This window comes from Grus americana, chromosome 15 (assembly GCF_028858705.1).
Source record: "Grus americana isolate bGruAme1 chromosome 15, bGruAme1.mat, whole genome shotgun sequence".
NCBI classification, from domain to species: domain Eukaryota; kingdom Metazoa; phylum Chordata; class Aves; order Gruiformes; family Gruidae; genus Grus; species Grus americana.
This window is the reverse complement of record NC_072866.1, coordinates 443,934-467,634: the sequence shown is the minus strand read 5'-3', so window position 1 is coordinate 467,634 and position 23,701 is coordinate 443,934. Positions and strand designations below refer to the sequence as shown.

At 46.1% G+C, this 23,701-nt stretch overlaps 2 protein-coding genes across 7 annotated transcripts in view; one reads left to right on the top strand and one right to left on the bottom strand.

The window, feature by feature from the left end:
- Positions 1-201: 201 nt before the first annotated feature.
- On the top strand, positions 202-20,968 carry TELO2 (telomere maintenance 2). Of its 3 annotated transcripts, none has more exons than XM_054842592.1 (20): positions 202-521; positions 1,061-1,338; positions 1,904-1,972; positions 2,636-2,783; positions 3,173-3,275; positions 4,068-4,136; positions 5,051-5,192; positions 7,070-7,206; positions 7,968-8,056; positions 9,086-9,193; positions 9,819-9,904; positions 10,196-10,287; positions 11,329-11,445; positions 12,440-12,511; positions 13,065-13,235; positions 13,955-14,046; positions 14,842-14,941; positions 15,341-15,405; positions 16,020-16,135; positions 19,275-20,968. In XM_054842592.1, the coding sequence occupies exons 1-20, from the start codon at positions 232-234 to the stop codon at positions 19,376-19,378; spliced, it is 2,448 nt and encodes an 815-aa protein (XP_054698567.1). In that variant the 5' UTR covers positions 202-231; the 3' UTR covers positions 19,379-20,968. The 3 variants fall into 3 exon arrangements, with proteins under 3 accessions (XP_054698567.1, XP_054698566.1, XP_054698569.1); XM_054842591.1 differs by having other exon boundaries at positions 9,083-9,193; XM_054842594.1 differs by lacking the exon at positions 1,904-1,972 and having other exon boundaries at positions 9,083-9,193.
- Positions 20,802-23,701, bottom strand: part of IFT140 (intraflagellar transport 140) — a 97,374-nt gene continuing 94,474 nt past the window's right edge. For all 4 annotated transcript variants that reach the window (XM_054842588.1, XM_054842589.1, XM_054842587.1 and 1 more), the window contains 5 exons: positions 23,222-23,428; positions 22,781-22,993; positions 22,536-22,702; positions 22,052-22,193; positions 20,802-21,269 (listed from right to left, as the gene is read on the bottom strand). In XM_054842588.1, coding sequence (XP_054698563.1) covers positions 21,069-21,269; positions 22,052-22,193; positions 22,536-22,702; positions 22,781-22,993; positions 23,222-23,428 — 930 coding nt within the window. In that variant the 3' untranslated portion in view covers positions 20,802-21,068. The remainder of the gene's footprint in view (positions 21,270-22,051; positions 22,194-22,535; positions 22,703-22,780; positions 22,994-23,221; positions 23,429-23,701) is intronic.

The following is a 23,701-nucleotide window of genomic DNA, read 5'->3' as shown; positions in this document are numbered from 1 at the left end:
GTCAGCTGCCTCTGCTGGGGATTTTCACGGTGAAACCAGCGCTGCCTCGTCCCGCGTGGGGCGGCAGGGCCGGAGCCGCTGCAGGGGCTCCCCCCAACTGGGCGCCTGTCTCTTTAAGGCCGCCGTGGGCGGTGCTTCACGCTGGCAGGCGCCGCCGATTGGCTGCCGCTGAGGGCGGGCGGAAGCCGGGTCGCTGCCTCGCTGCCCTCAGGGCTCTCGCCCCTCAGCGCCATGGCCGTGGCGGCGCCGCTGGAGCGCGGTCTGCGAGAGGCGGCGGCGGCGCTGGAGCGGGGCGGGGAGGGGGCCGCGGCGGCGCTGGGCGCGGTGCGGGCCGCTCTGGTGGCGGCGGGGGGCCCGGCCGCCCTCGGGGAGCGGGAGCGGGCGCTTTTCGGCGCCTTCCTGCGGAGCCTGGCCCGGGCGCCCCGCGCGGCGCGGCCCGAGGGCGGGTGGCAGAGCTGCTTCCTGGAGGGCCCGCCCGGGCTCGCCCTCTGCGTCCTGCTGGAAGCCCTCGCCTCCCCGGGGTCAGTCCGGCTTGGGCCACGGCGGGCGGGTGGCTCCCGCGGGCGCGGCCGGGGCTCTGGGCCTGCTCCCCGGTGGGAGGTGGGCAGAGGCGGGCATCCCCCGGCGCGGTGGCCTGGAGAGCTGACAGAGGCTCGTCCTCCTCAGGGGCTGCCCCGGAGCGCAGCGGGAGGGATGTCTGAGGATGCCCCGTGAGTGTGCGGGTGGACGGAGATGAGTGAGCGTGGGGGGGCCTTGCTCTGCCCTCGGCCCCCCGAATCCCTTCGTTTCAAAACCCTCGTGCAGTACTGATGTTTCCCACAGAGGTCACTCAGTTCATTCAGTTGTGCTTACTGAATATCCTGAAATGTTATGAGCCGAGGAAGCTGTAGAGATACAAAGGGATTAAAGTCCCTCTGATTTTAATCTGATTTTGATTAAAATTCTGTGTGATTGAGCACCAGTGTTATAGCAGTGAGACCACAACAGAAAACCAATAGCGTGCACATCTTTTTTTATCAGTTAAAAGGGACAGGGGCTTATTCCAGTTCCTTTCTTCCAGTCCTAGCTTTCATCCGAGGGAGGTCGCAGAGGTACTGGAGCAGTTCCTGCGGGAGGGCCGGATTTCAGCTCTGATGTGGGAGGTCTGTCAGCAGCAAGCGCAGGCTGGCTCACCTGAGCTGCACGAGGCCCTGCTCAACAAGATTGTGTGTTTGCCTGATCATGTGAGCAACAAACTCCAGGGGAAAAACCCACCAGTGTTCTTCCCGCAGAACTACTTTCCTCTCTTGGGTGGTGCAATTATCCAGGTGCTGCAGAAAATCTCTGATTCTCTAAGAGGTAAGATTGCAGGAGGACTCTACTATAGAGACGGCTCTTTTGAAGACTTGTTTTGTGCATGGACCCCCTTGGCTGATGCTTGAAATACGGATAATGGGTATTGCACAGCCTGACATTCGTCCTTCAGGCTGAAGTTGTGCTTAAAAGCATCAGATACCAGGAATGAGGAAGATTGCTGAGGTTTTTTAAAATCCTACTGAAAGCTGCAATCCTACAAGCTGTTAAATAGCATCATCTATTGCCAAAGCTTAATTGTTGTCACTTGGTCTGTGCTGAAGTAATTGTATGGCAGATTTAAATAGTACTGAATGAACTAGTGGCTTTGGTACCATTGTGGAAAAGTGGGACTGAGCTACTTTAGTCTGCTTACTCTCACTGTGTCTACTGAGTGCTGTTTTGTGCCTGAAGGCATGTGGTGGAGGGAGGAAGACATGATGCTTGAAGAGCAAAAGTTAATCTGTGTTTTTGGACTTCAATACTTGTAGAATTGTGTGCACCTCCTTCTGAAGGTGGCTTGGAGGATGCTGGTGATGCTCTTGTTAAGCTTGTGTCTGTTTTATCCCAGGTGGCTTGGATTGCTCGATCTCTTTTGTTTCCCATGTCCTGGGGAAGGTATGCGTTCATGGGAGACAAAGTGAGTGGTTTACAATCCTGTTTTGGGGAAGGGGAAAGTCTGTTTTCCTGTGTTGGTATGGAAGAATAACTCTGATGATGATCAACAGGGGGAGTGGGAGACTGACCAGTTAATGCTTTGGGGGTTTGTGAGTTGGACTGTACAGGCTGCTCTCTGCTTTCTGGGGCTACTCAACTACGTGTCTGATAGATGTCGATGCTTTTCTGTCAGCTCACATGAATGTGGTCTGTTCTCTCAAAAACTGATGAGATTATTAGCCTTCCTATCCTGCCATTTGGGGCATAACTATTAAACGCTCCTCCAGTGGTCTGAAGGTACCTTGTAAATACCAGCATAAGTCACTGCCCGTGTGTAATAACCTTCTCATGTGAGTAGCCTTCAGTCTGGCTTTGCTTAGGACTTTGAATCCACTGAATGCAGAAGTAGTTAACAGGGATGGGGAAGAAGAGGAAAGATTTTCTAGCTGTTTACTGTGATGAGGAATATTTGCAAGTTCCTTAGGCTGTTTAGCTTAGTTCTTACCACAGGAACAATTTAGAACTGCAAGCTGTACTTTGTTTTTCTTCATCTTGTAAGGATCTTGAAATTTGCAGTCTGACCTTGGGTACCATTGTACCAGTTCTGTCCATCTGGTGTATTTACCTGTTTTCTCTTCCACTTCAGAGGAAATTCTGAGCGTTTTGGTACCCCACCTAACGGATCTCACCAAGTCAGACTGCATTTGGCAAAGAATATGCTGGCGATTGGTTGAGTGTGTGCCAGACCGCTGGATGGAAGCTGTGGTCCTTGGTTTTGTGCAGAGAACACCCGGGTAAGAACTCTGCTTCCCTCCCTGATCCAGAGCAAAGGCTGTTATTTTTTCGCAAATACTTGCAGAATTGGTTTTTGAAAGATGCTGACGTGTGTGTGTGTTTGTGTAGGCGGTTTCTTACAATGCCATTCCCTGAGAGGCTGTAGAGGTTAAGTAACTGCTTGTTCCCTCTCAGGTAGAGCCTGCACCATTCCTTAAAGATCTGCATCATGACATGCAGTGAAAAAAGCAAGTGAAAACATTCTTTGCAATTACTGACTCACTCTAAGTTTAGAGGTGTGTTAGAGACTTTGTTGAAAATACCTGCTGGCAGAATTTCCTGTGATTAGTGGCAGCATGACAGTTAATTCATGGATTCCTAATGTGTTGCTATTGTCCTCTCTTGCTAGGGCAGATGTCTTGTCTAGGTTGCTGGGGAACCTGGTTGTGAAAAACAAGAAAGCTCAGTTTGTTGTGACACAGAAGCTGCTGCTCTTGCAGTATGGCCACACGGTAAGGACTCTGTGTTGAACAGTGGTACGGTAGCGCCTGTTTTTCCCAAGCACCAATGTTTTTAGCTGAGCTCCAGGTCTTCTTGAGTAAGATTTAACTTTTCATTCTGGAATCAGCCCTCAGTCTCTCCACCTGTGCCTGAGCTGTGCAGCTGTTCACTTACATCCCCTCAGCTGAATGCACTGAAGAGGGAGTGATAAATGGTTGCTTTGAAATCATGGGATTCATGTGCTCTCTCAGGCTTGATGGTGATTAGCAGAATTACTGTACTCTTTCTCTAGAACCAAATGGTTATTTGCACATAATTTCAGAGTTCTGGGGAACTGGAAACATCTAGTTAATGTAGAATCTGAAAGAAGAGACTGAGAAAGCCATGACCCACCCTCAGGGATAAGAATTAGATTGAAGAGATGAGACAAGGGCTGGGATTTTTTTTTTTTTCCTGTGCACCTAAGTTTGTCACAAGGTGCTAGGAAGTGTTCTGTGGGTTGTGATGTTCTTGTGAGGGATGTTCTCTGGACTTGGTGTTCCATGTTTGCTTGGGACAGTGCTGTAGGGTTTTGATGGTAAAAATACTATGCTGTATTCCTGTCCTGTTTTTCCATGTATTTCATCGGCAAATGCATGTGTGTGTTTTTTGATGGTTTTTTAAATGTGCATACTTCTCTGTCTCTGAATGTTGTCAACCAGTCCCTTAGAATGAAAAGTTTAACATAGTGAAAATACACACTTGTCGTTGCTGGATGACAATTTTGTGCCCAGTTAAAGCAAGACTCGTGGTTTTCATTGCAGACTGCAGTGCTACAGAACCTCCTTGGCTACCTGTCCCTGGATGGCCTGCGGCGTGCCTTATTGATCAAAGTAAGGTTAAGTAACATTGTTGGTGAGGTATCTGATGGAAAATATTCTATTGTGTGAGTGTGCATGTCTGTGTACAGTTTTGGCACCTAAGACACTTTTGTTGCTGCTCATGAGAGTGAGGGAAGCCCTACCATATCACAAGTAAATTTGATATACAGATCCAAGACTTTCTGCACTGCTGGCATTAGTTTTTCATATTTAATTGTTAAATTGTCTTCCAAGTAGCAAAACTACTGAGGCTTGGATTCTGACAGATGTCCCATGTCCTCCATCCTTCTCAGCTTCCTCTGTCATCCCCTATTTGTGTGGCTGGGCAGATGGCAGCTAGTGACGAAGTTGGTTGAGAGCTGTCTGTGTGCCAAAGCATTGATGCTTCAGAATCTTTCTCATCTACCTTTTTCTCAGTGGGGATGCAGATACTTTTTAAGTCAGCAGTGTGATCGAACTTCTAGGAAATTTGTATCTCTAGAAATCTCTACTGTTGTGTCAATTTTTTTTTTTTGCATTGGTTGCATGTTCTGTTATTCTAATTATCTGGAAGTGCTGGCAGCTATATAAGATTGGACTAAAACCATATAATATCATACTCGTTCTTGACAATACATATTGCTCTGCATATAATATTCACCACTTTTATTTAAAAGAACCCCATTGTATTTAACAATATATTAAATGGAGGTGGTGTGGAGTTCTCAGTTGGTGAAACACAGTATGTTTTGGGACCTGAAATACAAAACTCCATTTGTAGGGAGAGTAAAGCTCACTGGTAAGCATGAAGACCAAAGGGCCATCAGAATATACAATGTGCTGTATGAAAGCAGGTTTCAAAAATGCGCTTCAAAAAAAAAAAAAAAAAAAGATTCCTTGTGTGTAGAAAAGCTCTGTTTCAAGCCCACTTGAGTTCTCTGGTTCAGGTGCTGCAGGAACTGTTGGAGACCTGGGGCAGCAGCAGTGCTGTGAAACACTCTCCACCTGAGCAGCAGCAGTATATTAGCAAGGCTATCCTCATCTGCCTCTCCCACCTGAAGGAGCCTGAAATTGAGACCTGCAGACAAGGTGAGGCAGTGGGAGAAGCAGGGGTTAGAGCTGATTAACAGAAGGTCTGACTGTCAGTAGAAAAACTTCTGGTTTTAACCTATGGATAAACAAAATTGTTCTATCTTCATCTTGGCAAACAGGTTTCTTTAGCACTGATACAATAAAATTCCAAGTGCATAGCTTTAAATTATGCAATTGGAGAAGCATATCTTTGAACTAAGGTTCTTACCTGAACAGTGATTTAGGAACCCTTAAGTTTTGTCACAGGAAAACAAGGATTGACTCTGGGACTGCTTAGAGGAATGGTCTGATTTGCAATTTATAGGCTTATTATTGGATCACGAGTAAGGCTCCAAAGAGGACAGAGGAAAGTACACCAGGATGAAAAGCTGCTTGGTTTGTCTCAGACTATCCATGTGCATTCCTCCATGGTGTTGGTGGACGAGAAGCTCAACGTGACCCAGCAATGTGTGCTGGCAGCCCAGAAAGCCAACCATGTCCTGGGCTGCATCCCCAGCAGTGTGACCAGCAGGTCAAGGGAGGGGATTCTGCCCCTCTGCTCCGCTCTGGTGAGACCCCCCTGCAGTACTGCGTCCAGCTCGGGGGTCCCCAGCACAAGAAGGACCTGGAGCTGTTGGGGCGAGTCCAGAGGAGGCCACGGAGATGATGCGAGGGCTGGAGCACCTCTGCTATGGAGACAGGCTGAGAGAGTTGGGCTTGTTCAGCCTGGAGAAGAGAAGGCTCCGGGGAGACCTTAGAGCCCCTTCCAGTCCCTGAAGGGGCTACAGGAAAGCTGGAGAGGGACTGGTGACAAGGGCAGGGAGTGACAGGCCAAGGGGAATGGCCTGAAGCTGCAGGAGGGGAGATGGAGATGAGATGTGAGGCAGAAATTCTTCCCTGTGAGGGTGCTGAGGCCCTGGCCCAGGTTGCCCAGAGAAGCTGTGGCTGCCCCTGGCTCCCTGGCAGTGTTCAAGGCCAGGTTGGATGGGGCTTTGGGCAACCTGGGCTAGTGGAGGGTGTCCCTGCCCGTGGCAGGGGGTGGGAACTGGATGGGCTGTGAGGTCCCTTCCACCCCAAACCAGTCTGGGATTCTGCTTCCCTCAGTGCGAGGTGAGTCAGGTTAGTGAGTTACAGGCAAGGACCTCCTGTTCTGTGTTCATAGCACATTGGGGTCCTGGTCTAAAATTTCTGTTTCTGTTGAAACACAAAATTTTTTCTCTCCAGTGTCTAGAGTTACTTCTCTGTGTGTGGCTTTTGTGGGGGCAGAAGGTTGACTTCATCAGTTTTGTTCTAGAATTAATTCTTCGTTCAGTACTGTAGTTTTATAATCTGTTTTTTTTTTATCTGACCGCTGTTAAAAAGATGAGCTTTTCTGAGTTGAAGGAGGGCAGTCTAACAGCAGTAAGCCTGCCTGGTAAAGCTGGCAACCATCATTTTCTGTGGGCTGAGAAATACTGGTGTTGTCTGCCTGTTTCATCTTATCTAGGTGGTGAGGGAAATTTCTCCCTCCGTGATTGTTGTACTGGTCAGAATTTGTAGCTTCCTCAAAACGTGGCATTTCACTTCAGTGGCTTTGAAGCACTCTAAAAACAAGCTAAAGATTGACTTGACTTACTATTCTTTTTTATTTCAGTGAAAACAGAAATATTCCAAATTTAGAATGTATTCTAATGTTTTGTTGACTTTGTACCCCATGAAAAAGCATGGGTTTATTACATGATGCTGAATACTGCCATTGCAGAAAGAGAAGTCACAGTTGCACAGGCCCTTTCTATCTTTCCACCCATTATTGGGTGGTGAGTGGCTAACGATGCCCTCTCAGGGAACTGGCATAAAGGTGGAGGTTTGTTTCTATCATTGTTTCATGCACTGTTTGGTTTTGGTTTTTTTTTCAGAGCTTCTCACAAGCATGATGGAAGGCGTGAAGTGCCACTTGGACAGCAATCTGCCACAAATACGGCGTCTGGGAATGATTGTGGCAGAGAGCATTAGTTCAAAAATAAACACTGATGGGCCTGTCCTGAAGTTTCAGGTGAAGGTTATAATGAAATTTATGCCTGGTGTGTAGGGCTTAGAGGAAATAAAAGCTGTAAGCCAGATGATCCAGGGCATTATAGCAATTTCTAACACTTACTATCTGGACATAAGGAGAGGCAGCAACACTTTCAAAAAGAGAGGATGTCTGTTTACAAACAACAATTGTATACAAAATATAACCCCCTGTAGCGGGGGGGTTGGAACTAGATGATCTTTAAGGTCCCTTCCAACCCAAACCATTCTATGATTCTAAAATAGCCAGGTGGCTGAGAGTGACCTTGAGAGTGTAACCTGATGACAAAGCTCAGGGTAAACTGATGATAATGAAGGACTGCTAGAGGATTATCATATTGCATGAGGGAACTGGAATCTGACCCATGGAAGGTGAGAGGGAACTTCAAACCTAAACCAGTGGTGACCATTCAGTCCCTGACACAGTGGGAAGACCTGCTCTGAGTTGAGATTTTCAAGATAGACATGGGGGTATATGCTCTGCTATTTCCAGTAGAGTTTATAAGAATTACGTGATCAGGCACTACTGTTAAATATAGGGACAGAGACTAAATATGGCACGTACATCTCTGCAGCATAAATACATCACTGCTGGCAGCACAGCGATTGAAACAAATGGGATTTGTGTGGGTTCATCTGCTCATGGTTCAGTTTTCATTTGCTCACAACAGAAGGGTCAAATGTTGAATACTGGGCATATTTGCAATCAAATAGAGTGCAGTAACCGTTATTCTGAATGTCTAGTATGAAGAAGACGATGAAGCAAGAGAATTGAAGTCCCTTCTGGTGCAGACTCCGCCATTCTGTGTTGTCCCCAGCCTTCCAGATGATGAGTAAGATACTGCTATTATTCATCTCCATGCCATCTTTTGCCCTTCATGCCTGTTTTTGAGTTACACGCTAGAGCTGTACACAGTATTCAAGATGTCTAACATATTCTTAAGCATTATCATGCACCTTATTCTTACAATGCAGTGTAGTTGTGTTAAATTCATAATTCAAATGGTAGTATGTATTCAAATTGTTTGTTCGATAGCTGCACGTGGTGAAACCATACTGCAGTTTCTAGGGGTCTTATGTGGCCCTGGGTAGAATCAAATGGGCCTTTCTCTTCGTATCTGGGAAATCTGGCATTTGGGCCACGTGCTCCCAATCCATTCATCTGTGACAAAAATCTAACATATCTGTCAGACTACAGACTGCTGCTTCGGTGCCATAGCATCTGCTGAGGCTCTTTGAAGCACTTAGTTTTATCAGCAGATGAACGAGGCACTTCACGTTATTAGCAAATGAAGCTGTCCAGCACTCCAGTGAAATACAGAAAATTTATTGCTCCCATTTTAGGGGAGCATAGGCAGCTGCTGGAGACAGTCATTCGAGAAGCAGAGAGAGGAAAGGACAATGCCAAAGTCCACAGAAATAGGTAGAGAGACAGAAAAAAAATTCTCCAATATTGTATTCATCCCACTAGCAATGGTTAAAGCTGTTTCTTCCCCGTTTCTTCAGTTTCATTCACAGCTTCAAACACGGTGCAGGCCAGTGTGATCCAGTTATCGCAGATGAGTCTTTCCTCAGCAGTCCTAGGTACAAGTTAGTGCAGGGGGAACACAGCAAATTAGCTAGCTTAATTTTTATTATCCATTGCTCTTCTGTTAAGACATTCTGCTTCTCTTCTCCCTTCACCCCATTCTCCTTCCCAGGACTTTGTTCCTTTTGTCGGCCAAGCCGGGTGGGAGGCTGTGGCAGAAATAATTACCTGCCATTCTGTTTAGGCAGCGAGGGTTGATGGTCTGGGTAGTTTCTTGCTTGTCAGTAAGGACTATTACTTTATTTGGTTTAATACTTCTTATTCCTCACAGCAGGAATGAGAAAGCAGATGCTGCTGTGCCACTGGTGTTGGAAAGCAGCAAGAAATCACATACAGCAGCCCCTGTGATGCCAGATGAGGAATTGGGTGCTGAGCTGGACAGGTATGGGGCAAGAAGTTGGTAGGAAATGGAAAATAAATGGCAGGTTCTTAAGAGCAGACGTGGGGAGAAGGGAGCTATCAGTAGCTGTATTTCTTGGCAAATCTTGTGCTTCCTGACCTTGTTCAGCTGAGTGGTATGCAGCAGAGTGGGACTTTGTGTAGGAAATTGCACACAAGTGTGTTAGTCAATAATTTGAGCAAAGCCCCCGTCACGTACAACCACTGTATTTGTTCCATTTAACTTAGATACATGTTTCCTGGACTATGGATACATCTACCCATTTTAATAGTGGACCAGCCCTATTCTGTCACTTTGCCAATATATAAAGAAATCTCGAGAATTCAGCTTCTAGTCTCTTGGTCATCTGACTCCTTCCTGCGCTTGACCAGGAGATCTGGTTCCAGATCTGGTCACAGAACTGCTCTTTCACTGAGCTTCAGAGTAATTCGTAGCACGTCCTAAGGAACCCTTTCAGGCTAGGCTTCAGCAGTGCTGCTCAATGGTGCAGGAGTGACAGTGTTACAGCAATGTATGTGCTAGTTCTTTCCCTTTTTGTGTGGATAGCTGGGGAAAGGAAGAACTTCTGTACCCCATAGACCAACTCCTGTCTTTATTTCTTTTACAGTGATGATGACCTCATCCCTTATGACATGTCAGAGGATAAAGAACTAAAGACTAAGGCTCCTGTGTATATCCGAGACTGTATTGAAGGTAGGAAATTTTGGGCTGAGTGTTTGTTTCTTACTGATTTTTGGGAGAGTGATCTCTGTGTAGGTTTATTTTTTTCTGAGCTAATTGAAGCTGTATGATTTCAGTAATTGGGACTCAACTGTTGAACTGTAATTTCTGAGTAATTTCAATTTAGTTCATAAATGCTGGTCCTGCACAGTGAGTGATACCTGTCTGTAACCAGACAAACTATTGGCAGAAGATAGTTAGGGGTACATACCCAAGCACAACCATTCTGTTAATAGCTTTTGTTTGTCTTTTGATTACCTTCAGTCCTGACAGGATCTGAAGATGTGGACAAGTGGGAAGCTACAGTCAAGGCTCTTGAGGGCTTGGTTCGAAAGAATCCAGCAGCAACAAGAGAGGTGAAGTAGTGTGAGCTAAGTTACCAGTGGGCTGTAATACAGGATTATCCCCTTGCCCTCGTGAGGAGACTAAACATGCCAAGAGAGCAGCAGGCCAGGCTAAGGTGTACCTGTGCACCTGGATTTAAGGCTTTCAGCTTGGGAAGGGAAATAGAAGGAAATAGTTGCTTTGGAGGTGAGGCTGCAGAGCACAAAGGAACAGAGAAGCAGGCGAAGGTGCTGACAACAGCATGCCATTTGGCAGCTCCAGCGCTGAAAATGAAATACATTGCAGATAGAGCTTGCCAGTAACATGAGGAAGCAGAGGAAGCTCTGTGCTTTGTGCTGGGTGGAAAAAACATTAGAAATGCAGTTTACAGAGCAGCCATGAATTCCACAGACCAATTGATTTTAATTTTGGGTTTAAGTGATTTTGACCTGAAATTGAATTTAATTGTTGTTCCCCAACAAAAAGGGGTATAAAATCAAATGGACTTTCCCTATTTGCTTGTACAAACATAATGTCTTCCAGAGGCAGTAGCTGCATTGTACTGGTCAAGATGAAAAGCTCAGGTGAGAGGAACGTGGGACAAGGTCACCGGTGTGATGAGTGCTCACCTCCACTTGTTACTGAACACTTGAAGGTGGCAGAGACACAGGCCTCTGCCAGCTCAGAAGGGGAAGTGGTGTAGTCTGGTAAACAACACGCAATCTGCTGCTGCTCATCAGGTGTTGCTGAGCTGGATGGGCTTTGAGTGTGGTGCTGTACCCCTGAGCCCATCAGTTATGGATTATAAGTCCTCCTATATTGTGATGCCACCACTTGTCCAAAAAGCCAAAGTGAATGTGGACAGAGAAATTGGCACAGGGGGTTGTTCAGTGTTTTGAGATATCTGTCTTTGTGGCATTTAACTTAATGTGTTTTCTGTCCCTCCTAAATAATGGACATGTTGTCTATATTCCATATTGTCTTTGCTTAAACATTAGAAATGGCATGTAAATCCTGTGAGAAAAAAAAAAACACCTGCAGGGATTTGATTCCTTTTTTCATATTTTGAGCAGGTTAGTGTGGAGCTGGCAAAAATATTATTGCATCTGGAGGAGAAGACCTGTATTGAAGGCTTTGTGGAGCTCCGTCAGAGAGCTCAAGTAGCTGTTTTAACCACAGATCCAATACCTGTGAGTTCCTCTTGCTGCTTTCCTTTTTCCAGTTGAGGCACAGGAAGAAATTTAAGGAGCTGAAGTCTCTTGCTAGCTTGATAGAAGCAGCTATCAGAGTGTGGTAGAATAGCTAGTTCATGTCTGACAGCATTTATGCAGAGATGGGGTATGTACTGAAGAGTCTGCAAAAGATGACTGAAACAACAGGAAAGAGAAAACTGTCAGAGCTGTGACGGACTGGAGGAACTGTTTGGAGACTGTTAGCATGAGTACACCTGACAAGGCAAACTAGGTACGGACTTGTTGCACTCAAGGGGAGATTGTTTCACATAGAGGGAAGCTGAGGAACAAAGGGCTTCTCTGGAACAAGACTTGACTGGTGACTGTAGTCATAGACTGGTTTGGGTTGGAAGGGACCTCACAGCCCATCCAGTTCCACCCCCTGCCATGGGCAGGGACACCCTCCACTAGCCCAGGTTGCCCAAAGCCCCATCCAACCTGGCCTTGAACACTGCCAGGGAGCCAGGGGCAGCCACAGCTTCTCTGGGCAACCTGGGCCAGGGCCTCAGCACCCTCACAGGGAAGAATTTCTTCCTTATGTCCAATCTAGATCTATCCTCTGTCAGTTTAAAACCTTTACCCCTTGTCCTATCAGTACAGGCCCTGGTAAAAAGTCTCTCTCCCTCTTTCTTATAAGCTCCCCTTTAAGTATTGAAAGGCCACAGTAAGGTCTCCTTCAGAGTGCCAAAGCGGCAACGGCCATTGTTTGGGCACCTCTGCATAGAAGGGAGAGAAGAATGGCAAAGTCCCGTTTGTCATTTACTTCCTTTGGGATAATCTAGAAGAGGAAGTGTCTGAATTGCCCCTTTTTGACAGCACGTCTCTTCTCTTGGAGGCTTGTTGTTAACTAAGAGGAAGCAGCGCTTCTCTTGAAATGGAGTGCTTTTAGAATTAGTGGGAAGGCTGTTTCCAGCCTGGGTTTGTGTTCATTGTGCCTTGATTTTTCTTACAGGTAGCAAAGTACTTGACCTCTCAGTTCTACTCTCTGAACTACAGTCTTCGTCAGCGCATGGACATTCTCGATGTAAGTGCTCTTCTCTTCACTCTCCACTTTCCTCATGTCTTTGTTGCACCAGTGCTGCTTCCCTGAGATCTAATGGTCCTACCTTTTATTCCTCATAGGAGGAGGCGGAGGTGTGGGAATCTCTTACGTATTTGTGCCTGGCATTCCCCTCTTGTTTGTAACCCTGCTACACCCCAATTATACAGTGATCCTTCCCCACAGAATATGATAGTCATTTGCCTTGGAGAAGCCATTGTTTCCTAACATGTCATCAGTCTGTTATATCTGCACTTTCTGCACAGCAATCTGCCTGTGACTCCTTCTACATCGTTTTGCTTACTGGGTCTGAAGAAGGAGCCATTGCTCTGTTTCAGAGCTAAGTGACCAAGTGCTTGCTCAGTACCTCAGAGCAAATTGGCTGTCTGGGGGTCAGGTACCTTGCTGTTCTTCATTCTAAACCTGTTGTGCCTTTCTGCCTTGCTGTTCCTATTAGTTCAGGTGCAGGTAACTCTGTTGTTGTTCCCTAGTGCAGGGATTACCCCTTTTTAACAGAACCTCACTCTTTTTCATCTAGGTATTGGTTTTGGCAGCTCAGGAACTGTCCTATCCCAAATCCCATGGGAAGACCAAGCATTCTGGTGCCCAAAAACCTTGTATTCAGCTCCCTCCTGGAAGTGACAGCTCTAAGGACTGGAGAAGAATTGTTGATGAGAGGATCAAAAGCAAGACTCGGAGATTTGCTACGGTGAGGCCGGGACAAAAACAAACTAATGTCAAATCTAGCAAAAATAGGGATGGTAGGAGTTGCTGTAGTTCTATCCAAAAAGAGCAAAATACCTGTGAAATTAGGCCCAATCCAAAGGAAAGACTGTAACTTCAAATACAAATTTATCTTAGTACCTGGCTGAATCTTTCAGTGCAGAGTACCAACTCCTGTAGTCATCCCCTGGTAGGGAGAGGAAAATAAACCTTGAACTCCTTGCCTTGCATTGAGGGAGCAGTTGTTGCTGCTCTACGCTTGTCTGGCCGCTGCAGGGAGCTGTGACTGCACCTCACAGATCCCAGAGCCGCCTCCATCAGACTAGCTGCCTCTGGTCTGGACTGTCTCAGCCTTCCTGTTTTTCAGGGAGATAAATTAATGCCATTTTCCTAGTTCCTAGAACTCCCCTGTGGTTCATCCTGGAGAACTTGCTTTCCAAAACTCCTTTATCCCTTGCATGTTCTTGTTTCTTATATCTAACCCAGCAGTACTGAGCTATTTTGTACTGAAATATTTAGATGTGTGAAAGGATCTGAAGTGGGAATCGAGCCATCCAGTCTATAAATTAGCAGTCATACTCATACAAGCAAGCAGTGGCTGATAATGGGATGGCTGCAAGGAACCCGTAGTCTTGACAGTGTCCAGTGAAGTGGAAGAGTCGGAGGCTGCATCTTGTGTCTAGACTTTGTTTTTCTCTTGGACAGGGTCAATCTCAAGTGGAACTGGCTTCCAGCCCAAATGAGTTCAGTTCTGTTGCTGGACACTTCTTTTTTCCATTGATTCAGCACTTTGACAGGTGAGTGTGGACACCTTGGGATGTGGGCATGGTAGCCGCCACCTTTCTGCTTGTCCTGCATGCCTCAGAGCAGCAGGCTGAAGCTCAGAAGCTGTGTGGGAGTCCAGTGACACCACACTGATGCCTGGCTCATGCACAGAGCTTAGAGAGGGGTTTGTGGTCTCTTGGACTTATCTTATGAAGTCGTGTTGGGCAGGGCTATGTAAGACCTTGCAGAAGTGAAGATACGTTATGAAGAATAACCTGTGAGCGGGTACATAGGCGGATGATTTTGGCAGTACCAAACAGCTGTCTGGCTGACCCTCCACCTTGGAGGTTCACACAAAACCACAGAACTTGGACTGCAGTCTTTAACCAAAGTTAACTCTGTCTCAGGTTTGGGCCTGTCACAGGGACTGGTCCTTGTGACCACGTTATATGACACAGTTTATTGTCAATCGCTTAAGTCTTTGTTTGCCTGAGGAAGGCTGAGTAATTGATTCCATGAGAATCAAGATTCCTGTAGTACCAGGCTCAACAGTTTGTTTCTAGTATGGCAGTGGTGCTAGCTTTTGCATGCAGTTCCTTCTAAGTAAAGCCTGTTGGGAGGTAAGTGATACCTGCTGTAGGAGTAGAGGATATTACTGGTCTGGGAGTTGTGGCCTGTGTCAAACTGGGAATGGCTGTATGATGACTGTTGTCGTAGGGGTTCAGGCTTGTGCGGAACAGTTTGCCCTGCGTAACCACCCCAACTGTTCCAAAGATGCACTGATCAGCCTTCTGACTGCTACAAGACTGTGTGTCTTGCATTTGCAGGCCTTTGACAACCTTTGATCTCCTGGGGGAAGATCACTTTGTCCTTGGAAGACTGGTCCACACTTTAGCAGTCCTGATGTACTTGGCTGTCAACACTGTGGTAAGAAAGGCTGCTGGAGCTGGCAGATAGCAGGAGAGACTTCCAGCCTGTGAGCTCAGAGGTGCCTTCTGAAATAGCAGTGTGCTCTGGGGCCTGCTACGCTTATGCTGGCAGCAAGTCAGTCACGCGTGCTGAGAAGTTGCGAAAAGGGCTGAGAAAAACTGATTGGAAAGTAGACATGGGATTCAGATACTCCGCTGTCGTCTTCTGGTAGAAAAATTGTCAGCTTCTGTGGGAAGTTGGGCACATCATTTCACTTTACTGCCTAAGTTTCCTCATCTGTAAAATAAAGTTAATTGTAACCCTGATGTTTACAACAGCATTATCTCAAGGTCCAGTTCTGTAGGGTGGTGTGAATGTGAAGGTATTCAGTGTTTCTGTCATAATCCTGTTTTGCAGGCAGTTACTGCCATGGGAAAGGCACTGCTGGAGTTTGTTTGGGCTCTGCGTTTCCACACTGACTCGTGAGTTGTAGTTTGTATGCTTTCATTTTTAAAGATGAGCTGCGAGCCAGTCTCCAGCCATGGTTTGTCTTTGTCCAAGACTAGCACCTGACTGAGAATGTCAGTGACTTAATGTTCTCCTCCGGCCTTGTGTTCTTATGACTGAGCATTGGAAGAATGTGGAATGAAGGCATTGTCTTAATGTCAGACCAACACATGAACTTGGCTAGTGTCTTCCAGTGTGGAGGTACAGTTGATCGAGAAATTTGTCATGCTTCTATCCATGTGATAGTTTCATCTATGTTTACTCAGGGAACTCAGAAAACTTTAGATTCAATTCCAGCATTCAACCCTGGAAAGAAATTAGGAGATGTAGCCAAAATGTTGTAAACATCCAGTTTCTGTTTTGATCTCAGACTTGTCCAGGACTGAATTATGCTAGACTCCCTGCACCACAGTATGGCAGGTGCTATGTATGTGAGTGCTCTGCCAGCTGGTGCATCGTTACCGTCCTAGCCAGTAGGAATATGGCAAAAGTCATTGCAGACATTTGAAACTGGAGAACCCCTGAAGTGAGGAGATCAAGGTAGAGCATGAAGCTGCAGGCTCTAACCAGTTCAGTCTTTCCCCAACAGGTATGTGCGCCAGGGTCTTTTGTCCTGTATCTCCTCCATGCTCCTCAGTGTCCCTACGGAGCGTCTTCTGGAAGACATGACAGAAGAGCTTTTGGAGACTCAGTCCTGGCTGGGAGGTAAGATGTGGTGGTGTTTTTCTGGGTAGTGGTGCAGTCTTTGTGCAGCATCTCTTTAATTGTGATGGTAGCAGTAATGTTGTAGTGTCGCGCACCAGAGGTTTGCGTGATAGGCATATTTATTGCTTGCTTGTAAGTTTAGGGGAAATAACCAGACCACACTGTGTGCTGTATAGATGTATTGCCAAGGTATATAAAGCGTACACTGAGAGCTGTGTATGGCATTTCGAAGTGTGACTATCCTCACCTTACAGACCAACCAAAAAAATCCCAAAACGTGGTATGTGCCCCCTTTCTCTATCTAAGCGTCCAACCACTCATCTCATGAAGGTGCAGAAAGTATCGTTGTGTTGCGTATTACATCCAGGCAGTAACACACAAGCCTTGTATGGCTCGTTTACACCATGTACACAGAAGATGGGTTTCATTAGTGCTAAAAGTAGGAGGAGGAGGAACATGGCCCCATCTCCTAACTTCCTCTTGCTGATGGAAAGAACAACCTATGAAAGACAGCAAATGACGTTGCACGCTGCACCCAACACACCTTACATCATCACAAGTTACGTTTGTGGGTTCTGGTAGGCTGGAATTGCACAAATTGGTGGTCAGGTATCGCAGCGTACAAGAGGAAATAGTGCTCTGGAGCTCTGACGCCTCCACTGTATTCTGAGTGGACCTCATGTGACTCCCTGGGTTGGTTTCCTTCACCATTCTCACTCTTGGTGACTTGGCTTCCCACAGGGAGCAGGCAGGAAGTGACACTGACACAGCCGGCCTCTGATCCTTGCAGGTTGTGGAGCTCTGTGCCCTTTAAAAGGAAGAGAGCTGCCTTGTGGGGCCAAAAACTTTACTTTTCCCATGACATGGCGTGCTCTGAGGAATCTGCTTGTTGCTGCAGTTAACACTGCTATTGCCAAGTAAAGCCTTTCCAGGAATGTTATAAATGTTTTTTCAGCATGAGGGTCTGCATAATCAGTTTTTAATGAGTTATTTTTGGAAGGAGGATGACGACAGAGCTAGTAGCATCTTTTCACGTCTGTAGGTAGTGTAATAGCCATCTCTTCACATGTAGTGCTTTTGCATGAAAATTGCATGGTAGATCCTGGTGGGAATGAGAGCAGGATAAGATCACAATTGTGTACAGCAGAGAAGGGGAAATTGTCCTAGGAGCCATTCAGAAACCCTAAAGAGTACACCTCAGCTCCATGTCTGGTCAGATATGATTTAAGTGCAATTTAAAACTTGTGCATCCTTCTAGAGCTGCTTCCTGAAACACAACAGCTTCTCGGGCTATGCCTTTGCTCTTTGTTGTAAGATTGTTGGTAAAACAGCTGTCACAAGGAAGCACTGGGCTCCTTCTTGCTGTTCCAACAGGTGAAGTCAGTCACTGGAGACCTACATTTGTGACTGAGTCATGGTTTTGAGCTAGTGGCCTTGCTGTTGCCTCATGACTCTTCCACACAGGATTTGCAAGAGGTGTCATGTATTAGATCTGCTGCTGTAGCTGGAAAACCGACAAGCTGTCAAGCATGCAAGCCTTCTACCGTGCTAATGGCCAGGAGAAGTCACCACTTTGGGTTTCAGCTTAAAGCATCTGCATTTCTCCTGCTCTGGCTAAAGCACAATGAGGAGCAGTGGGCTAGAAAATGTTATCCACGAAGCATTTAGTAGAAATCTACAAATCTGCTCCCATTTGTTATTCTGTCGCAGCCCGTGCAGATTGCTGTAGTTCAACCTGTGAATGTGACTGACTGTTCCTGCCCTTCAGCCTTTGGGCTGTAACTAGAACTGTTCCCCATTAGAAAGCGCTCATAGTGTAGTGTAAGAAGTTACTTCAGTCACTGTCACGGTACTGACTTGGTGCTTTGGGATGTTTCGGCTGGGGAGAGAGGCTAGGATCCACCTCGTGCTAGTCTGTCATTGCCCTTAATGCCATGCTGGACCTACTATTGAGTAGCCTAACCTTTCCCGGGGGAGGGAGGGAATACCTAAACATTTCTAGGAAACAGTTCCTTTGATTCCTCAGCAGCTGCCTTTGAGGGAATTCCCCACCCCTTGCAAGTGCTGTAGAGCTATGTCATAGGTAAGTGTGTTTTCTGTAAGGACCTGAATGATACTCTGGTGCCCTGTGCCTCCCTTTCAGTGGCAGCAGTTCAAGGTCCATGCTCATGGCAATTAGAAACAGTGCCAACATCAGTCTCCTAGCTTTTGAGCTTGTACTAATCTGTCTTGTAGCCTCCCCCTTTTTGTCTTCTGTAGAGGGAGTATGGAAACACCGTCGTGAAGCTCTCCCTGAGCTTATAAATAGCCCTACTCCATCTGAATGAGTCATGTGTTTGGGCCGGCAGTACTGGGCTCTGAGCACACTGCTTGTGCGTACAGGATATCCTTACACAGACTCTCTGCTCTTCCAGGCTCCCCCTGCTCAGACATCCTGCATGCATCCTGGTTTTTACTTTGCAGGCCCATTAAGGGCCCCTGAAATAACAGCTGCTGGAAGCAGCTTCATGCCCTCTCTTACACGCTGCATAAAGCGTGAAAGAACTACTAGTTTATCAGAAGACTAATCTATCAGAACGGAGAATGTGTTAAAACTTGAGGCCTGCATCTTTCTTTCCCCCATTTGAAGGGCAGCATGACCACATATTTTAGGAGGGAGCACTGAGCATTTGTTTAGATTGCAGGAATTGGCAGAATGGAGGTTTCAGGCTTTTGAGTAAGTGCATTTCTAATTGCAAACCCCGTTTGTGCTAGTGGATGGGCTGCAGAAAGGTTATGTATAGCTCAAGGGCACAAGTACAAATTCTGGCATGGAGGTTATCCCATGGAATGCAAGGTCAGACAGTTTCTGTAGTGTTTCAACCCAGCTATTTGTTTCTGCTCTAAGAATGAACTGAGCGTTGTCAGACATGACAGTCAGGGCTTAGCTGAGCTCATATTGCTTATGGTGATCAAGTTTGTGCATCTTTGCCTTCTGGTCTAGCAGAATTCCTGCAAGTGCTGACGTCTAGCCCAGACTTAGTTGCATTTGTTGTTGCATTTAGTGCCGTTCTGTGACTGTCAGTGAAACAGTAGAGAAGTGTTAGGTGAAGGGCAGTTTTTCCCATTTTCCAACTAACAGTTGCTGCTTCTTTTACAGATGTGGTAGAGAAAGATCCAGATGGGGACTGCAGGAGGCTGGCCTTGCAGAACTTGCTACTAATGGAGAACCTGAAAAAGAAACTCAGAACTGTCCCTTCCTAGCTGAAGGGTAAAAGAAATGACCTTTACCTCACACTCTTGCCAGCTGGATGTGTGTAGGCACTGCTGGGGCCTCTTCAGCAGTCACCTGGCTGGAGAAGAGGAAGAAGGGGGAAGGGTGCAGAGCTGTAAGCCAGCGAACCTGACTTGACATCTGGACTTTGTAGTGGAGGCCAATTTGGTGAGCTATTGCTATCCGGTACGGAGTGTACAGATGCAGGAAGGTAGGCTAGCACTGCCATCCTCCCCACACCTCCCCAGCCCCCACCCCGGCTATTTATAACCTTGGCAGGTTCGAGCGCTCTGCTAAAAATACAGGGAAGATCTCATAGCAGACTTCTTGTCAGAAAAACAGGAGGGCTGGAGAAGGCCACTTACCTCCCAGGGCTAAGTCTATGACATGCCTGTAACAAAGGCTCCCGTGTCTTCTAGCAGTCAGCATTTGGCGGAGTAGTTATCGGTCTGCTGTTCGAAGGGGTGGCTTGGTGTTGGGAATGACACCGCTGATGAGATGTAAGAACTGAATAGCTACACTGATGTTCTGAAAATGTGCCAAACCTTAAAGCTTGAGCTAGAGTTGTGTTGTGGTTAGGAAGGAACAAAGTAGGAATTCTTTTTGTATAATCTTGGTACAGAAATAAGTTTCTATTAAAGGATAACTAACATCCAGATTTTTGGCCTTAAAATCTCCCCCCACCCTTCTTGCCTGAAAGCATATAATTTAAAACTTCATATTCATCCCAAGTCTTGAAGCAAGTCACAAAACAGGAAAAAGGAAAATCACTCTAAGCAGAAGGACTGGTTGGTATGAAATGTGTGAGAGTGTTAAGTACACCCTTGTGGGGCAGGGTAACAGGCATAAAGGTGAACAAAACCGTGGTTGCTGGTGTTGGGCTTTATTTCTCATGGTCCTACTTGTGCCAGGGAAGAAATTTGCATCCTAAAATCTGACTAGTACAGAGTAGCTTGACATAACCGTGGTGTTTGGAAGAAGCTTCACAGTGAGTAAAAAGCTTCACTGGCTCAGAGTAACCCAGACTGAGCAGGGAGGATTGGGTCAGGTGACTTCCAGAGGTCCCTTGCAACCCCAGCCATTCCGTGACTCTCAGCTTTAGTCTGGATTTTTGTAAATGGTAGCTCTAGCCTAAGTGACCCTGTGATGTATGTAAATAGAAAAGCTTTGGGTTGGGGAAGTCTCCCTTCATTCTGCAGAAGGGCAGTCGTTTGACTTTTACCCGAGGTCCTACCCAAATGGGACAGAAATTGTTTTCAGAAGTTCTGACTTCCAAGGAATGACAAACAAGTTGGCACCTTAGCAAATCAAAGTTGTACTTGAAAATTTTGTCAACTCCGGAGTTTCCACCTCAGTTACTCAGCTCTTTCTTGTACTCTGAAGAAAGCCTGAAGTTACAATATGCGCTTCTTGTTTTTTGTTTTTTTTCTCCCTCAAATTTATTAAAATACTAAAACCAGCTTCATTACAGGATATAGATGTGAATCTTTGTATGTAGTGTTTGAGGTAATATATTAACTGCAATACTGTTGCTTGTACAGTCAAGCAGGAAAAATAAATTTCTTGGTAATAAACAAAAAGCCTTGTCGCAGCAATGTGTTGACTGATAATGAACCCTAATGAGGATGGAGTAAATGACCTAGTGTTAAAGTCAACTTGGCGTTTGGTAAGTGTAAGTTCTCATGGGTCCTCCGCTTCATCAGCCACTTCTTCCACCTCCTTGTTCTCCATACTGCTGTGGCGAATCTGCTCTGGAACCAGGGTTCGGCTTATGGGAATTCCTACTCCTCGGTGAACTGCCTCAATGGTCTGCTGAGTCATGTAGTAGGTCAGGTTCACGGCTGGAATTCTTTTCTGCATCTCTTCCAGATACCGGTAAGCCTAAAGTAATGCAGAGATCACTGTTAGGGGGTACTGCTTGTATGAGTGGCAGCAAAACGGTGGAGAGCATCCACCCTTAGTGTGTGCCTGAGCTCTTGACAGGAGCACAGCGTGGAGGGGTGCTAATGCTTAGCCAGGACTTGAAGCCTTTGCTAGCGCAATGACCTTTCCTAGTGACTTGTGTCAATTCTATCTTTTTCAGTGTAAAATAGAAGAGGGCTCAAAGGCTGGTTTTACATTCTCCTGATAGCTGAAGCACTGTCAAAACAACACGTTAAAAATAAGGTTAACCAGCCCACCTGGAGAACTTGCACTTGGCATCCCTATGTTTCATAGTAGTGGCAGGTTACAGCTTGTCCAGACACTGGGGTGTGTGGTACTTCTGCCCTCAAGAGGTGATTCACCACTTCCTCAAATGACTGTAATTTTACAATTCTCTTTTCTTCTTTGGCCAGGTGGCAAATGAAGTACAGTGTAATTACTGAGATACCCAGACAGACCCTTTTGTTCTTAACTAATAACCGGGAATGTTTAAGAATCCACCACTATTTATGCTCTATGTCCTGTGAGCTTGCTTTTTCTCTTCAGTCCCATGAAATGGAAAATACATTAATTTGGATATAGTTCCTGAGGTCTACCACACCCTGCTGAGCAGTTCAGCTCCTGTAAAGGAGCCTCTACTACGGAATGTCTTCCTGTATGAGAGAACCGTGCCATGCCAAGCTGCACTGCTGTATATAAATACAGGCTCTGTAGATTGGAAGAATTAAGAATTAACTTACCATATGGAATTCCTCCAATTGTACATAATGTTCAACCAGAAATCCCAAGACGTCGCCGTGACGGATGGCATTGTCAAAATCTTGCTCAGCAAGGAGAAGTTCACACTGTCTGACTGCTTCTTTGGGATCCTCAGCATAAACTCTAGCAAAGAGCAAAAGAAAACTCTTAACAATCTGGGGGAGAGCGTTCAGCTTGTCATGTGAAGAACAGGGAAGATTCTTTTACTGTGTTATGTTTCATAATCGCCTGACAGAGCTACGCTATCCTCGGTCAATGCACTTGCTTATACTTCAGGTTATCTTTCCATCTTTAATGTCAGCAGCACTTTTAAAAATCACATAACGGTTTCCCTGCTAGCAAAATGTAACAGCAGCTTTAGAAGCGAGTCTGCAAATTACTTATTAAACTGTAGGTACTAGTACAACTTCCCTTCTTGTATGATGTTCTGTCATTAGCTGACGTGCCCTGAATACTGCAGCTCACCTCCGAGCATGGATGAATCGCTTAATCAGAGTCATCTTGCTTTGCAATTGTGCTAGTTTGCCCTCCTGTTCCAGAGTGCTTTTAGTCTTTGCTTTTGAAAGGCACTTATATGCTTCTGTCAGTGCTCCTTGGGCTTTCTCATAGTTCTGATACTCATCAATTTCGACCTGCGAGAGGAGAAATGAGATGTCTTGCTCCAGAGCTAACAAACCAAACACCTTTAGCAGTCACAGAAGGGAATGTACCTGAGCACATGCATCATAGAAACCTGCCAACAGGTCAAGGGCCCTTCCTTTAGTGTAGAAGCTAATGATGTTCTTCATAATCTCGGGGTCCTTACGCCAGTCCAGTGACTGTAGGTAGTTGGCTGCCATGATATAAATCTCTCTCTGTCTGGAAACTCCCGCAAAGAAGACAATTTTCTCGGTATCTCCAGATTTCAGCAGTGCCCTCATAGCCTAGCAATGGAAAGGGAGGCACGGGGGAAGAGGGGGGGAAACATCATTGTGAATGCAGAAATACACGCTATGCTAAGGTGGCTAGGAAGCCCCGTCTGCATAGTCAACTGTATGAAGATTGTTCCAAGATTTACTTCTCAAAACACCCTTGTTTTGAGAAATCTTAGGAAGGTAATAGGCTCGGCCTCTTCAGATTTTTATTTTTTTTCCCCACCTATCCAGGCTGACCTTTAACTTGTTTCCTGCTTGCGTGTATTTCTTGGTCGCCATGTGGTAATTGCCCTGTCTCATGCAGCAATCAGCAATTTGCTCCAGCAGCTCTCTCCGGGACTCCTCAGAGAGGTCCTTGGAGTCCTTAGAGACTGTCATCTTCTCGGCCATCTCCTCAGTGATGGTCAGGTTCTGCTTCAGGCAAAGTTGCAGAGCTTCACGGTACTAATGGAAGTGAGAAAGCAATGAGGTGCTGCACACAATACAGTGATACTTCATGTTGCTTGTGGTGCAACCTACAGAAAGGTATGAAGGCACAAATGCTAGCAGATGTGGATGCTTTATCTAGAACGTTGTGTAGTTAAGCATCCCGACATCAACTCCGGTTCAAGTACACGCTGTCTCATTTTGTTCGCTAAGAACACATTTGCTCTTCCATGAGGACCATTGATTCTCACGTGTTTTCTCAGAGGACATGTGTGGCACTAAACATTCATC

What these genes read in the sequence shown, in the direction of transcription:
- TELO2 (XM_054842591.1), top strand. Translation starts at nt 232, where the DNA reads ATGGCCGTGGCGGCGCCGCTGGAGCGCGGTCTGCGAGAGGCGGCGGCG. An exon ending in TATCCGAGACTGTATTGAAG is followed by an intron (nt 9,905 to 10,195) that starts GTAGGAAATTTT and finishes GATTACCTTCAG; the next exon opens with TCCTGACAGGATCTGAAGAT. An exon ending in TAACCACAGATCCAATACCT is followed by an intron (nt 11,446 to 12,439) that starts GTGAGTTCCTCT and finishes TTTTTCTTACAG; the next exon opens with GTAGCAAAGTACTTGACCTC.